Raw genomic sequence first — 16,619 nt, 5'->3', positions numbered from 1 at the left:
CGAGCGGGAACTCAGCTGTGGGGCAGGACCCGGCAGCGCTAGACGCTGTACAGACACAGGACATGCCTGCGCTGTTCAGCACAACTGGGCTGGGCCTCAGTGGGGGCCTCTAGCCGTCACAGAACTGCAGATAATGCTATGGGGAAACTGAGGCGAGGCAGCAGTGTGACTCACCCAAGGTCATACAGTGAATCAGTGGCACAGCTGGGATTCTGCACTCTATTTCCAGTCCTAAGCACTGACCACTAGACAACACTCCCCCCGCAGAGCTGAATGCATGGCCGTGCACGCTGGGCTCCCTAATCCCGGCGGTGTGCACTGCCTATTGCTAGAGAGCTCGCGAAATCCCGAAGAGCTTAGGAACCGACTGGAGCTCTGTGGGGCTGTTCACCGACTCCGGCCGCCGCACTCACGGCCCACCAGACACAGCCAGCTGGAGTCTGGGGGTAATTCGCAGCCTATTCTCCGGGGAACGCGCCATCCCGCATCAGCCTCACGGTCCGTCTAGCCCAGCAGCCCGTCTGCGCGACACAGCTCAGAGATCCCCTGCAATGGAGGGGACAGGCCTTCCACCCCCTCCGGTAGGTGCTTGCTTTACGCCCGGAGGCCTGGCCGTTTATGGCCCGTTACTCTTCATACAAAAGTCCAGTCGGTTTTAAACCCTGCCGAGTTCTTGGCCTCGGGCCTTTTTACTTTCGCGTCACTTGCATCATGTCGGGCCCCGCGGGGATGGGGCCTCACTGGGCCACGTTGTGCTCAGAGGACCAACCAAACCCGCCCTGAGGGATTGACACTCCAACCAGACAAGCAGCGGGAAGGGAAGAGGAACAATCGAGCCCGGGGCAGTGGCAGAACCCGGAACAGAAGCCGTGTCTCCTGGGTCCCGACCCAGCGCCCTACTGTCACTAGAAGCACCTTGTGGCACTGAGTTCCACAGGCCAACGAGGCCCTGGTTCCTTGTCTCAGTTTTGCTTGGCTGCCCTGTGAAGTCATGGCGGGAGGAGGTAACAGCAGGTCTGAGTGTGGCGGGGCTGCAGGAGAGTCTCAGGGACAGGCCTTGTGACGAGGCCGTTAGAGGCTCCCGTGGCTTACGATCCCCCCCCAGCGCAGCAGCTGGTTGTCTGAGATTTTACTTCTGCCGATCCTAACGAGGGATGGGGAAGCTACGGCCAGATCCGGCCCACGGCAGGGGGGGCGCCAAGGCTCACGGGCCGGATCAGGCAAGCCCCTGGCCGCCTGCAGCATGCATGCTCTGCTTGGTGGGGGGCCAGGGGAAGGCTGCTCAGGGAAGCTCTGCCCCTGCACTGGCTCCCCGAGTCCAGGCAGCAACACGGCTCGGGGGGACCTGACCAGCAGCTCTCTGGGGCACGGACGTCTGGCCCCAGGCGCTCAGGGGGGCAGCAAAAGCCGCGACACGAGCCGGTGGCGGGGAACAGGCTGGGCCGCGGTAGCAGAGGGCAAGTCTGGGCCAGGGGGTCTCGGCTCCGGCCGGTTCCAACTGAGGCTGGGACGTTTCTCTGACAGCTCCGCCCCGGGAGCTGTTTGGGGGCGGGGGCCTGGCCGCGCGATGCAGCTCAGCTGGGGGGGGGGGGGTCACAACGGGCCCTTGGCATCCACAAGCCGCGAGAAGTCCCACTCACCCGGCGTCCCCCCGTCAGGGAACTTGGCCTCTCTGGGGCCCGGCAGCTGGAAGAGCGGGAAGAGGTAGCTGGTGTGCCAGTCGCGGTCCAGGTTGGGGTTCAGGCCGGTCTGCTCGCTCCGGGGGGCGTTCCGAGGGCTGTATTTGAAGCGCAGCTGGTAATTAACCTACGGTGAGGGGTGGAGGAAGCAGCAGAGAATCAGGGTGTGAACACACCAGGGGAAGGACCCTGCCCCCCGACGCAGCCCTGGACTGATGTGGTCTCTGGCCTGGCCAGGCAAAGGGACACGTCACCCATCCCACAGGTGGCCTGGGGGGGGCGCTGTGCCGGGGAGCTGCTCTCTTTCACACAGGTACCCGGTACTTCGGGGCCCCCCGGCTGTAAGGGGGCGGAGGTGCTCTCAGCTACCCCGTGGAAGTGCTGGGCTCACAGTGTTCTCGGTAACCACGGCCACGCGTGGTGCAGCAACACCGTAACTGGGCCGTCCTCCCCCTCACACTCTGGGGTGGTTGACCCGCACTCCAGGGGCCTGCCCTTGGCCGGGGAGGGCCGTGGCCAGGAGGCACTTACCTGCAGCGGCAGGGGGTCCTGGCTCTGATTGAAGTGGTGCTTGAAAACCAGGGCAGCCAGCACGTTCCCCGAGCGGTTATCAAACTTCATGTAGTCCTCAAACGCCCTCTCCGAGGGGAAGCCGTGAGCTGCGGAGGAGGGAACCCTGCGGTGAGCCACAAGGGGGGCACTCGGCCACGAGGGGAGGGCCCTGGGCCACGGGCTGGGGGTCAGTCCTGCGGGCTGCCTGGGAAGCACGGAGCAGGGCCTGGCAGCCCAATTCCGGCAGAGCTCTGCTCAGTGACACCGGCGCCATTCCCACTGGACGGCAGCCTGACGCCCCAGCCCCCCCGCGCCAGCTGCTGGTACCAAGGGGCTCAGTTCTGCTGCCACAGGAGAGGGAGCCCCCTGCCCTTTGGGGGGCTAGTTCTCAGGAAAGGCCTGTACAAGCCTCCCCCAAACGGCACTACCCACTTGGCCCCAGCCAATAACGACAGAACTGGGGCTGTCAAGTCCTGTTTAAAACATTAACTGGTTAAACAACATGTTCATGGTGTGGGGGGGAGGGGGGCGGCCGGACACCGGTTAGCCAGTTACTGGTCACATCATCCGGTAAGGGGGATGCCTATCAGGTAACCTGTTGCATCCCTAGTCAGAACCTCCCCAGAGCTGGCTTGCCAACCCCCTCCCGGCACAGTGCAAATGTATATGGGGCCAGGTCTTCTGGGCTACCAGGGTTCCCTCCCGCACGGCTCAGCAGGGCAGGGAGGGCGGAACCTGGCCTTGCTGCTGCCAAGCGGGTAGCGACCCAGAGTCCGTCACTCGCCAGGCCCTGCCTGGCACCTTTCACTGGCGTTAAACTAACTCAGACCCGCAGCAAACTACATCCCGGCTAAGGTGGAAGGGCTGGGCCCAGTCCCACCAAGTTTATGCTGCTCAAGGGCAGCTGCCAACTGGGAACCCGCCCCAATACGAAAAGTGAGTTAAGCAGCAACCTGGGGACCCAGCCTCGAGTCCCCCGACCAGTCCTCTGGCTGCAGAACCCCAGCTCAGTTCTAGAGCTTCTCGCTAGCATGGGGTGAGAGGCAACGGGTGCAGATCACTGGAGCAGGTGGACGGGGGCGTCCGGCCTTTGGGCACGGCCAGCATGGATGTGCTTTCCCAAGTGGAGTGAAAAGAAAAGTGCCGCGAAATGAAGCTTCCCAGGCGTTTTGTCGCAGACACATTCCAAAGGAGCCCAGCGAGACCTTCCGGGAAGCCCAGAGCATTTCGGTTAGCCTCAGCGTGGCCACGACACAACGGAATGTCCCACTACGCTCCCCCACACATTCCCATGTAGCTGGATCAGCCTTGGCCAACAGAAACACTTTCCCCTGGTCCTCCCGCTCACAGGGCAGCCACAGTGCCCACAAGCGCGCAGCCCAACAAGCCGCATGCAGGAGGTTGCTCGTTTCTCCGACCTCGGGGCAGCCGGTGAAACCTTTCCAGACAGAAGGCTGATCTGTGAGCGGGCAGCTCTCACTGCGGCACTGCAAGGCTTGGCTCTGGAGACCAAGCCAGCACCTGGCTGTCACTGCCCCAGATGGTGAACTCTGGACCCTAGCAATGATGAACTGAAAGTCAGCTCCGTTCCCCCAGCTGATCTGCCCACAGCCTGGCTTTAAGAGCATTTGGACAGTCGGCTCGCCTACCCACACAGCACTCGGTGGAGTCAAAGAACACGCTCACGTGCTTTTCTGGACACGGCCATACGCCAGGCGCCCGCACACACCTACAGACCGGTCTCTGTATTTAACCGACGCCCGCCCATTCTAACCTTTGATATTGACATGCAGGGCCTTTTCCACCACCTCGGCGATGCGCCTCACGGCCGTGCTGTTGGACGGGACGTAAGCCAGCTCCCAGGGACGGGGATGCCAGCGGTGGAAGAACCACGGCAGTTCGTCCACAGACTGGCTGGGGTAGATGGTGGCATTGGGGTGGCTGATCGAGTGCACTCGGTGGCGGAGCGCAATGAGGATGGCGGCAAACAGCAGCGGCAGGCAGATTTCTATGAGCGTTACCAGAATCTGTCGCTTCTGCAGGAGAAAGGAGGGAAAACGGGTTAGACTGGCTGGAAGGGGACGGATTTAGCACTGGGAAGGGAATTCAGGCTCCCATGCGCCGGTTCCACACATGGCAAGTGGACTGCATGGTGCTGTAGGAATCACCCCTTCCCCTAGCCAAACCTAGCCCTCCCTGCCTACCGCTGCTTCCTTCATGCCCACACGCAGCAGGGTTGCCGGCGGGCAGGCATGGGGAGCAAGCACAAGGGGCAACACAACCCTCCCCCCACGCTGAGCTTGGTCAGCAGCTTCCGACAAGCGCCCTGGCCTGCCCAGAACCACGCAGTGTTCAGGGGCAGAGCAGATGTGGAGGACAGCTGGGTGCGGGCGGATGCAGGGAGCCCCCACCTAGACAGGAAGCATTACAACAGCGCTGCCTGATCAGCACCTGAGTGCTGGAAACTAACGTCAAATCCCAAGGCCGAGTGGGATAAGCCGGCGCCCGGCTGTCCCGTCTCACCGCAGAGCTTCGTAGAGCCGAACAATCGGGTGCCCCCCAGACTGTACTGGGAGCAGATTGCAAAGAACCCAAACAGCAACAGGCAGGCCCGAAACTGACCAGAATGGGTAAACAGGGGGCAAAGGGGCATGACAAAAACTAACCCACCAGCCCCCACATGCACACACCCAGATGGCTCCGACCCCGCGCCGTCCTCCCCGACAGCGGCCTGCCCAACAGTCACTGGGGCTGAAGACGTACCAGACGGGACTTGAAGTGACTCCATTTGAGGCAGCATGTGCCACGGTTCTCCTAACCGCCGCCCTGGGACCAGCTGTTCTCCTCCGCAGAGAGAGCCCAGCGTGCACGTACCTGCAAAATGTAGTTCTTCCAGAGAAGCAGCCCGAACTGCCTTAGCACGACCATCCTTCAGCTGGAAGGGGAGCGTCGCCTCTGGCCTGGACTCTAGGAGAAAAGAGCAGGCAGCAGTGAGAGAAATGGACCAGACAAACCCAGGAAGCCGCCGCTGGACGAGATCGTACGCGGGATTCTGTCTGAGCTGCCTGTGTCTAGTTCTCGGCGTGACCCGAGGCGCCCCAGACGTGGGATCTGGGCAACACACGGAGCAGCAGAAGGGAGAACGTCCCTCCCTCTATCCCGCAACTGTGCTTCAAACCTGTCACCCCAACGGCTACACGCGGTGCCCAGTCCCGCTCCCCGGGAGCCGCCTGCTGCCCCCGTATCACAGACAGCGGCACAAGTCAGTGGGCAGGAGCTGGTCCGCGCAGGGAGCCTGCTTCCAAGCCGGCTCCCAGGGGAGCTAGCTGCCCGGGGCACCTACTGTGACAGCTCGGGGCTCTCCAAGGGGACGTACGTGCCCGAGGCCCGTGGGCTTCCACTGCAGGGCCTTGTGCACACTCAGGTGATGGCAAACTCTCGCTAACTGGAGCGCAAAGCCCTTTCCAGGGGCAAAGCGCCATCTGACGGGCAGGAAACTGCCGGGCCCTTTCCAGAAGGGCTTGTAGTCTGCAGCCAGGCCAGGCAGCGCCACTGAGACACAAGAAGTGAGGTGGTGTGCAGAGGGGGTGCTGGAAAGGCCTGTGCCCGCACCACGCCGCGTACCCTTGGAGCACCAGGCACGTTCCATTACAGCAGCCTCTCCCCCCACACCGCAGGGCTAAGTTCTAGCCCAGGCGTGGCCAACCCGTTTAACAAAGAGAGCCAAAACAGCGGTGGAAAAAATGCGAAGAGCCGCACCAGAATTGTCAAGCCAAAAAAAATAAATAAAAGCCTCCCAGAACAGAACTGTCGAGCAAAAACAAAAACAAAAGCTTTTATTTTTTTTTCTAAAAAAGGAGGCAGCCCCTTTAAGAGGGCCACCATCTTGGGCACCATTTTTAAACCTCCGCAGCTCCGACCTGGTAAGCACAGGGCAGCCTGGGGAGGGGAGCCAGCGAGGGCAGTGGGAGAAGGGAGGGAGGGTGGCAGGAGCGGCTTCGCAAGCCGCACTTTTGGGGGGCAAGAGCCGTGTGCAGCACGCGAGCCGCGGGTTGGCCACAGCTGTTCTCGCCTGCTGAAGTCACTGAGCCAGTCGCGGCGCCCACGCAGAGCCCCAGCGAGTCAACCAGGCGCTGCCGGCGGCAGAGGACAACTCTGGTGCCTCCGCAGGGCTTCGGGAGCAGCACGCGCATGGCCGGGATCGGGAAGGGAGGCACGAAGGCGCCTGGCGTCCGGGGTGGGGGAGAATGGCCGGGAACAGCCCGGAACATTTGAAAGTGCCCAGGTGGGGTAAGCTGTTAGCCGCCCACGGAGCCAGGTCACCTGGAAACAGACACAACAGCAGCGTGTTTGCCGGGGACGCGCGGAGGCAGCAGCAGGCTCACACAGACAGATAAACCGAGAGCCCTGAGCTCACAGCGGGACCCAGAGCCGCCGGTGAAACTGACCCGACAGAACTGTCCAGAGCACAGAGCAAGCAACCAGAAAAAGGAGAGAAACCCTCTCTCCCCTCCCCCCCGCCCACCTCCTCTTCCCAAGACTAGAAGAGTAGGAAAAACCTGCAGCGCTCACTCGGCCACGCTCCACAACCAAGGTGTGGGGTGGAATGTCGAGCAGCACCCTGCACATCTGCGGCTACCGCAGGAACGTCCCTGTTTGGGGATCACGGGCGGACGCGGATACATATTCGGTGTCTGCCCAGGGCTCTAATGGCACGTTTTGATGAGCCTGATCCGTTGCTTGGCCTTAACCGGATCTCCCCCTTGTGACAACTTGCACAAGCAAATCATTACAGAAACTATGCTTATTGGGATTTATACGCCTAACAAAAGGCATCTGTTGTAAACGCTAGCGGCCTGTTTGCAGGGTTGAGCAACTTCTGATCCCGCTGAGCTAAAGCCATTCCGGGCTGCAGGTGCTCTGCCCTTTAAAAAGAAACCTGGACAATGTTTATAACAGTAACCGAAATGAAAGAGAGTCCAGAGGAAGGTCAAACCATAGCATGATTCAGATCTGAAGACATCTTAGCTGGTGCTATCAGAGACTTAGACATCTGAGTGACCTACAATTACACCTCATCTAGTAATCGCATGCACCAAAGAGAGGTCGCCATTTAAAAGTCTCCAAACAAGACTCTCCAAAACAAGATCTAATTGTGGATAATTATGGAAGATGCTGAATACACCCTGTACCACACTGCACGTCCCAGGAATGCAGAGCATGTCCTTATAGGCGAGGCATCCCACACAAACACCACTCCAGGGAAGATTATGGTAAGGCAGTGGTGGGTACCAGGCGAGTGACCCTGAGGGAGACTGAACTAAAATAGCAAAGAAAGCCATAAAGGGACAACGTCATCAGAAAACCCACCACAAAACCTCCCTTCAAAGTGCTTTCCCCGCTATTGTTTCAGGCAAATCCTACGATTCCCTGGAACGGAATGGATGAGGGGTAAGAAGTCTATGTTGTGTGTTTAGCAACTTGTGGCTAGCCAATAGGAACAGGGGACGTGGTGACAAGGGACAGCAAAACTGAGGCGGCGGCCCGTGGCACCTCAAAGCTGAAGAGAGTTATTCGGGCAGCAGCGTTCGTGAGCGAAGACCACGTCATCGGTGGCATTTCACTCCGTGTGTCTGACCAAGGGGTTTTGACCCACGAATGCTGATGCCCAAATTAATGGGTTTGTCTTTGAAGTGCCACAAGCCTCCTCGCTGCTTTTTGCAGGTACAAATTAACACAACCCCCTCCGATTTGTCACACAACAAAGAGATTTGTTATAACAGGACCGAGAGCTTGTGCAACTCAAAACGGGAAGCCAGGGTACTTTTCACCCATTGCGCTGGGACGGAGGCGCTCTCAAGTGGGTGTCCCTTCAGCTTGTGGAATTTCCAGACAGTGGAGCTTTAGGTTTTGCAACCTTAGCATTGCATCAAGCAGATGTCATTACATGTTGCCATTACAGGTGTGGACAAGAACAAAGTGAGGAGCTCCGGAAAGCAGAAGGGAGGAGTGTGGGAGCAAGATCAGTACTTGGATTGCAGCTCAGCCCTTCAACTAGTCTTGCAAGATTCTCTCTCTACTCTTCATTCCAACCACTTCCCCATTTGCGGAGGGAAACCCTCCAGCCGAGCGAGAGAGGAGCTGTGATTTTACGCCCGGCATGGCCAGGTGCTTGTATTGCCCCTCGAACAGGGAACATCCCCCCCCCCCCAGCCCCCAGCAGGTCTTTCTGCACTTTGAGCTGAAACATCAGACTCGCCTCAAAGCTTCAGGCAAACAAAGGAATTTTCCACGTCCCGCCCACTGCCCAAGCACCCGGCGCTGGCACAGGACACACCGAGGACTGGAGTGGTGCTTAGCCCCCAAAAGTGTCTCCGCCTCTTGTGCAAACAGCTTAAGTATGTTCCAAGGGGGGGGGGAAGCACGCCGCTAGGAGCTTTGATCTCTGGCTGTTTAGCCAGGGCTAGGCCAGCAGCTGGCACAGCCCCTGCACCGGCTTCCAAACAAGGCTGCCTTTGTGCCCGGCTCCTTCTGGGGGGACAGGAGCAGGGCAGGGCAGGGTCAGGTGGAAGCTGATCACGGGTAGGATCTGGGCCCAGATGCATCCTCCTCAGTGTCCTGGGATGGACCAAGGGACAGCTGCTTCCCTCCCATCCACTCCTGTAACTCCCCTCAAGCCACCAGGGAGGGAAGTTCAGTCTCAGGGCCTTTGTGGCCTCGGACGCCCAGGTCACCTGTATCCAGGGTTCCCCAGGCTGCTGCACGGAGACGCTAGGTTTGCTGCCCCCCCCCCCCCCCCGTATTCTATCCACAGCAGCACAAGGACTTCATGCTCCAGAGGAAGGCAAAGCTTGAAATGCAGCATTGGGAGAGCACAGGGGGCGAAAGTCACTTCCTGTCTGACTTTCCGGCAATCATCTTATGCCAGGAAACAAAGTACGGTCACCCTTCTCTGAGCAAACCCCCCCGCCGACAATAAGTTTCACAGGGCTGAGACACTGAGCCCCTCCCACACAGATCTTTGTACAAAGCCTTGGGTGGCAGCACTTGAAAAGTCATAATTTGCTGATCATTATTGTCCTGGTATCACTTGTGTAGCAACACCATGTCAAGTTTAAGGCTCTCTTGTCCAGTGTCCATGTTCCAAGCCTGGGGAGTGGCCAGGCCAGTTCGTCCACCACTAACAGCAATCAGGCTTTGTGTACCCCTGACTGAGGCAACAATGGGCCAGCACCTGCTAAGTGGCAGTTCTTTGGCACGAAAGGCAGTAAGAGTGACATAAGAACATAAGAACGGCCGTACTGGGTCAGACCAAAGGTCCATCTAGCCCAGCATCCTGTCTGCCGACAGTGGCCTGCACCAGGTGCCACAGAGAGGGTGGACCGAAGACAATGATTGAGCGATTTGTCTCCTGCCATCCCTCTCCAGCCTCTGACAAACTGAGGCCAAGGACACCATTTTATCCCCTGGCTAATAGCCTTTTATGGACCTAACCTCCATGAAATTATCTAGCTTCTCTTTAAACTCTGTTATAGTCCTAGCCTTCCCAGCCTCCTCTGGCAAGGAGTTCCACAGGTTGACTACCCGCTGTGTGAAGAAGCACTGTCTTTTATTAGTTTTAAACCTGCTACCCATTAATTTCATTTGGGGTCCTCTAGTTCTTCTATTATGGGAACTAATAAATAACTTTTCTTTATTCACCCTCTCCACACCACTCATGATTTTATAGACCTCTATCATATCCCCCCTCAGTCTCTTCTTTTCTAAACTGAAAAGTCCCAGTTGCTTTAACCTCTCCTCATATGGGACCTGTTCCAAACCCCTCATCATTTTAGTTGCCCTTCTCTAAACCCTTTCCAAGGCCAAAATATCTTTTTTGACGTGAGACCACATCTGTACACAGTCTTCAAGATGTGGACGTACCATAGTTTTATACAGGGGCAGTAAGATATTCTGGGTCTTATTTTCTATCCCTTTCTTAATAATTCTAATAATAAAGATCTGCACTTCAGCAAAGAGACAGCCCAGGGCTCGCGCACACACAGATGTTCTGCTTCCGATCCCCAGCTAGCGATGCTGGGCATATGGGGAGAGAGGACTAGGGGAAGAAAGGGGAAACATCCTCTTCCTCGCTTCCATCGATTCACCGCACCGGGGGCGGGGGGAGAGGACAAACGATGCAGCCATTGCACAGAAGAAGGGGTCCTGCCTACCTAGCTGGGCCAGTAATACTGCTGAGAACAGGCCTGCCTGGAGGATTCAAAGGGGCGCAGAGGGGGCAGTTGTCCCCGGGCCTGGGTCTCCAGGCTACTCCCTGGACCCTTTACATTGCCACCGGAGCGTGATGCCGCGCGTTCTGGGCAGTGCTGAGGGCTGGGGGGATTAGAACTCCGAAGGTTTAGAATGGAACCATTTGCTACATGAGGCAGTAGCTGCATTTTCTCTTTATTTTTCCTTGTACTTCGCCGTGACTGGCAGGTTGGCCCAGAAGTAGCTGGGAGCCACTCACACACCCGTGGTGGATTGGGAGCAGCTCAGGACCGCAGGGGAGGGGTCACGGGGCCGGCTGTCCTGGATGCCTCTCTCTCGGCGGTGTCGCCCCGTTTCTCCTCTTCCAGACACCGCCCTCCGGCGGAGCCCGCACCAGTGTCCGAGCCCCCTGCGAACGCCCCAGGGTCCTCTCTTTCCCAGAGCACCCTGCTCTCCTCCTCAGGCCATGCAGCCTGAGAGCCTCCCTGGCTAGAGCTCCCCCAGCCCTGCCTTGCCTCCCAGCACTGCTCTAGCGCCAGGGAGCCTCCTGCTTCCCTAGCAGCCAGGCGCTCTCTGCTCTCCCCTAGAGAGCTCCCCGCTGGGCCCTCCTCAGCTACAACTGCCTCAGCTGGGGCCTTGCTCCTAGCCCCAGGCTGGGGTTTTTCCCTTAAAGGGCCAGTGCAGGGCAAGCGCCCTGTCACAGGAGGTAACAGCAGCATGAAGGGCCCTGTGGGTGCCAGCGCCTCACTAGTCCAGACTGCCCCGGGGGACGTCAGGGGCTCCTTGTAAAACCCTGCACAGCGGCTGTGCCCGTCCTCCCGCACCAGGGACCCTGCGGGCCGTGTGCTGCTGCACTAGGTCCTGCTTCCGTTGTTTGACTACACACCCGCGCCCGCACCCTTGTGTCACAAGCCAGAATTTCTCTCCAAGAGACGGGTTCTGGGGATGAACCCGGCACGGCCTCCAACTCCAGAGAGCTCCGGGCACCAAAGAGGAACAGGCAAATCGACGTGCGATTTCGGGTTAACGAATCGCCTTGCCTGAGCCACGCTGCCGACAGGCGCTGCCTCGGGGCCTGCGCTCTCGCCACAGGATGCTCTGCTGGAACAACTGCATGACGACGACCACCCCCCAGCTCTGCAGAGGGGCTGCTCGACAGACACAGCCTCCCCAGGCTTGTGCACACACTGGCGTGCGCCCCACGCAGCAGCAACAGCCCTGGTGCAAACTGGCCTCTACTATACGTGACCAGCCTGCAGCCCCCCGGAAGAAATGCCGTACCCAGCTGGGAGAGATCCTACTGCCCAGGCCCTGGCACTAAGCTTGGGCACCCTCCGGGCACACGGACCGTCATGCCTCCCGCCATTCGAGACACGGGTGTCACATTCACCGAACTACGGCAAGCACCAGGCTCCACCCCGCAGCCCTGCCGTGAAGAACTGGCCCATCAGCAGAGCCTTCCCCGGGACGGAGAGGCTGCCCCCTCCCCCACCGGGGCTGCCTCTACACGGACATGCAGACCCCGCTAAGCGGGAAGCAAACGACAGCGCCCGGCCTCCGGAACAAGGCTGCCAGCCCCCTGCTTGCCTCACGCGGTGGAATCACTACTCCCACTCGCGGCACGGCGGGGACACGCCCCACCCACAGGCAGGCAGCCAGGAGTGCTCCAGGAGCTCAGGAAATCAACGTAAGGCATTCGAGAGCGTCTCGCACAACCCTATCAATAACCTAGGGACACTCAACCTAGATGGGGTCCTCTAGGGTGGGTGCATACCTCTCTGGACAACCGTTCCCAGAGAGCCGTTAGCGGTCCACAGTCATGCTGGAAGAGCGTAACAAGGGGGCTTCCACAGGGATCAGTCTGACGACTGGTTTGCAGATGCAACCAAGCCGGGAGGGGTTGCAAGTGCTTTGGAGAACAGGGCCATAATTCAAACTGATCTGGACAAACTGGAGAAATGGGCTGAGGCAAACAGGATGAAGTTTAATAAGGACAAATGCAAAGTGCTCCCCTTAGGAAGGAACAATCCATGTGTCACACACAGAACAGGAAGCAATTGTCTAGGAAGGAGTCCTGCAGAAAGGAATCTAGGGATCACAGTGGATCACAAGCTAAATAGGAGTCAGTGTGACACTGCTGCAAAGAAAAAAAAAAAAAAAAAAAAAGCAAATATGATTCTGGGCTGCATGAACAGGAGTGTTGTGAGCAAGACACGAGAAGTCATTTTTCTGCTCTACTCTGTGCTGATTAGGCTCCAGCTGGAGTATTGTGTCCAGTTCTGGGCACCGCATTTCAGGAAAGACTTAGAGAAATTGGAGAAGGTCCAGAGAAGAGCAACAAAAATGACTGAAGGTCATATCCTTTATAGACTGAAAGAATTGGGCTTGTTTACTTTAGAAAAGAGAAGACTGATTGCAGCTTTCAAATACCTAAACAGGTATTACAAGAAGGAGGGAGAAAAAATATTAACCCCTTAATGCCTGATGACAGGCCAAGAAGCAATGGGCTTAAATTGCAGCAAGGGAGGTTTAGGTTGGACACAAGGAAAAACTTCCTGCCTGTCAGGGGGGTTAAGCACTGGAACAAATTGCCCGGGGAGGTTGTAGAATCTCCATTCCCTAGGTTTTAAGAGCAGGTTAGACAGACCTCTTTCAGGCACGATCTACACAGTGCTTGGGCCTGCCTGAGGGCAGGGACTGGACTTGATGGCTCCCGAGGCCCCTTCCAGTTGTATCTTCACAGAATCATACAAGTGAATGGCCCTACAGCAGAAACTCTCCAGCTCCACCAGACTATCCATGACCAGCGTGAAAAGAAGAGGGACCCAGCAGCAGCACCAGGCTTCTGTGCATGCTCAGATCTAGACTGCAAGCCCGACGGACCTCAGCCATCTAGACTGGAACTGTATGTGCCCTGCACAGCCACAGGCCTCAGCCTCGGGCCTGCAGGGGCATGTTACAGTGAAGACAAATCAGATTAAGTGAGGCTTGGACACGCTAAACCAATAGGAGGAACCAGAGCTCTCGGCACAGCCACCCAGAGCAGCACCAGCAGAGAAAGGCCCCGAGCTGCAGAAGCAAGAATATCCATTTCAATTGGCCAGAGGGACTCGACTCGACAGCCACTTCGACACGTGAAGTGGTGCAGGGCCAGGAGATCAGAGGATTTTTGCTTGCCAGCCTCAACTGTGCCGAGCACTGTAGGTCAGAGTTCACAACAAGAGCAAGGGAGAGGACGGTAGGAATTAAAGCTGCACGCCTGGCAGGAATTCCTTATCCCTGACAGTTCTCCTGGCCCCAATGTTCTGCTCCAACCAGGGCGCTCAAACTGTTAATGAAACTGTGGCCTCCGTTTCCAAGGAAGCCAGCAAGCAACGGCTGAGTGAAAGCAAGGTCACGTGAAGCCAGCAGATGACACAGAGGCCAATGAAACCCACGAATCCCTCCCGAGTCTCAAAAGAGAAGTCGGGAATCCCCCCCCGCGAGAGCTGAGCCAGACGTCTGGCTGCCATGCTGATGTCGGACTTGTCTGAGCCCCCAGGGACAGGAGAAAGTGGAAGTGAGGAGTCAAACCTGAACGGCAGCACATGATTGACACCATAGGAGTGTTTTCAGGTTCTGTAGCCCAGAGAACCATCTGCACCAGAGGAAACTCCTCCCGGATGCCCCACAGTGAACACCGAGCGCTGCTCGGGCTTCGGGGCGGCACTACAGAAGCCATGACACCTGTGGCTTTAATTAACTAAAGCTGGCTCAGCTGAAATCCGCTCCTGAGGTCCCTCAGTCAGCGTCGCCAGGAGCCTCGTCCCTGCAGCGGGGCCACGGCAGGCCTGCGCCGTGCCCAGGCACCAGAGGAGCGCTGCAGGATGGGGTGGAACTGGCCAGTGAACACAACTGCTTTGCAGCTTCCGTGCGGCAGGGCCCAGTGACTGGCGGGGAACGCTGCCCGCCCCGACCTCAGCGCTGAGCTCCGCAGGAGGAGGCGGGTATCCCAACCGCTGCAAACAGAACAGCCAAAGGGAGAGAACCCAGCTGCTTCAGCAAGGGCGCTGGGCGCTGCCCTTGGAGCCCAGAGATACGCTCTGCGTGCAGGGCAGAGACTCTCCTAAGTGGGGGTGGGCAATGAAAGGACGACAGCTTGTCTGGGTGAGCCCTGGCAGGCCGCTGCTGCTACGTTTCCCTGCACCTCCGCGGGTACCAGCGGTCGCAACTCCCATTGGCCGCAGAGCGGCATTCCCAGCCAATGGGAGCCACGGGAAACAGCACGGACCAGGACACCGCTTCCTGCAGCTCCCATTGGCCAGGAACGGCAATCCGCAGCCAATGGGAGATGCAAATCGCCGGCACCTGGCTAACCCTAGTGCACCGGATCCGGCCCGTGGGCCCGTATTTGCGCACCCTGAGCTAAGTCCACGAGGCCAAATCCACCCTCGACATAACTCCACCCAATTCATGGGGACAGATCAAACAGACATTCTCCAACACGCACTCCCGAGTACAGCCCTCGGGCATGGAGAGGCGGAGACACTTCTCCAGGGAACCCTCGCGGCGCTGCTCGAACAGACAGAAGGTGCATCACAGATGCTGCATCTGTCCTGGCAACTTTCCTCGCCTTCCCCACCGTCCCACTTGCCCGAGCCGCCTGGACTGACACCAGGGTTCTGGCGGCCATCTTGTCCAGCCCTGCTCAGAGACAGAGGCGACTCAGCGTTGAAACACAGCGGCCTGCTTCTGCTAGTGCCCTTCTGCTGCCGCGCCGGTTCCGGGGGCCGCGACCACGTCCAGCCGCCGGCTCAGCCCGGAGGATAGGCCATGTGCTCCGAGAACTGAGTGATTTTAAAGCACTCCCTTCCTGTTTCCATAGAAACCAGGACTGGAAAAGGCAGCTTCCCTTATCAGCACTTCGAAGCCGACCTGCAGGACTACAGCAGACAGCTGTCTGCCGGGCACCGCCTTGCGCCCCATGGCCCGTGGGCACCCGGCCGCGAGACAAGCCAGCGCTGGCGGCAGCGAACCCCTGGGCCCTGGCGAGGAGGGGCAGGGTGGAAGGCCAGGCTTTAACCCCCAGATCTCCCTTTTCCTCCCCAAACCCAGCAGGGAGGGGCCGCCTCCTGTCAGTCCTGAGCACAGACGCTCCGAGACTTCCCGAGTGCCTCGTGACCTCAGGTCCCACGGAGGCGCCTGGAAGAGACTGGGCTTCCAGAAGCGGTCAGGCCTCCTGTCTGACGACGATCCGGCCCTTTCAGGTTGCCCACAGCGTGAAGCCCCCAGAACCAATCCCCACTAGACAGCCCGGAGCCCAGTCACTTGCCACCATGTTCCCCTTCAATGGTTCCGCGAGCAGCCTCCCGTTCCGAGCGCTCTGCGCCAGGCAGCCCTGGCAGAGAACCGGCATGGCCGTGCAAACAAAGGGCTCTGCCGCGGCACCGGAGAGCAATGGCACGAATAAACACTTCATTAAAGGTGGCGAGGTGCAACCCCCCCGGGGCCCGGCCTGTGGCACATCGCAAACTCGCCAGCATGAGCGAGCCAAAGCAGCCTCCTCGGAGCTCGGATTTTACACTCGCCACGTGGCTTTGTTTTTCTGCACAAAGACGAGGTCAGCGCGCTACACAGAGCGGCGTGGGGCTTCTCCACGCAGAACGCTCTGGCTTTGCCGGGTTCAGAGCGGCACCGCGTACAATGCCCTGCTCCAGACAGGGCCGATCCGCTGCAGGGTTCCAGGTCAGACCTCAGGCAGCTCGCCTCTCCCAGAGCCGAAATGAGGCAGCAGGGCAAGTCAAAAGAAGAGGAGTGTGATCTGCCCAGGAATTGCAAACGAAGAATGACTTAAGAGGCAAGAGCAATCCGCTGGGTGGACTGGAAACGGGGCGAGCGCAAGCCAGGACCCTGCACGGCCGTGTGTTTGAGGTGGTGCTGTGGTGTGGCAACACGCCCCTGAGCAGCGCTCCTAGTGGTTACATGCCACCAGCTGTGACGCCGTCTGGGAGCAATTACCGGCAGTTTCTGGTGTGTGCGTTGGATGGGCTTGCGGTTAAGGCACAAGGCAGCCTGGGACTCCGGAGACTCAACCTCAAGTCCCTCGTTTCTCCAGCGGTGACACAACCATCTGGCCCACGGCAGCCTGGTCTCTTTAGA

The 16,619-nt window shown here is 58.7% G+C and overlaps 1 protein-coding gene across 1 annotated transcript in view; it reads right to left on the bottom strand.

Moving 5' to 3' along the window:
- Positions 1 to 16,619, bottom strand: part of ABCA3 (ATP binding cassette subfamily A member 3) — a 71,084-nt gene that overhangs the window by 41,804 nt on the left and 12,661 nt on the right. Inside the window, exons 2-5 of the mRNA XM_075899035.2 lie at positions 5,106 to 5,198; positions 4,006 to 4,267; positions 2,211 to 2,338; positions 1,641 to 1,806 (exon numbers count right to left, since the gene is read on the bottom strand). Of these exons, the coding sequence (XP_075755150.2) occupies positions 1,641 to 1,806; positions 2,211 to 2,338; positions 4,006 to 4,267; positions 5,106 to 5,159 (610 nt within the window). The 5' untranslated portion in view covers positions 5,160 to 5,198. The remainder of the gene's footprint in view (positions 1 to 1,640; positions 1,807 to 2,210; positions 2,339 to 4,005; positions 4,268 to 5,105; positions 5,199 to 16,619) is intronic.

Source organism: Pelodiscus sinensis, chromosome 15, assembly GCF_052426305.1.
Source record: "Pelodiscus sinensis isolate ZL-2025 chromosome 15, ASM5242630v1, whole genome shotgun sequence".
Taxonomy (NCBI): Eukaryota; Metazoa; Chordata; order Testudines; family Trionychidae; genus Pelodiscus; species Pelodiscus sinensis.
This window is presented reverse-complemented; position numbering and strand designations above follow the sequence as displayed.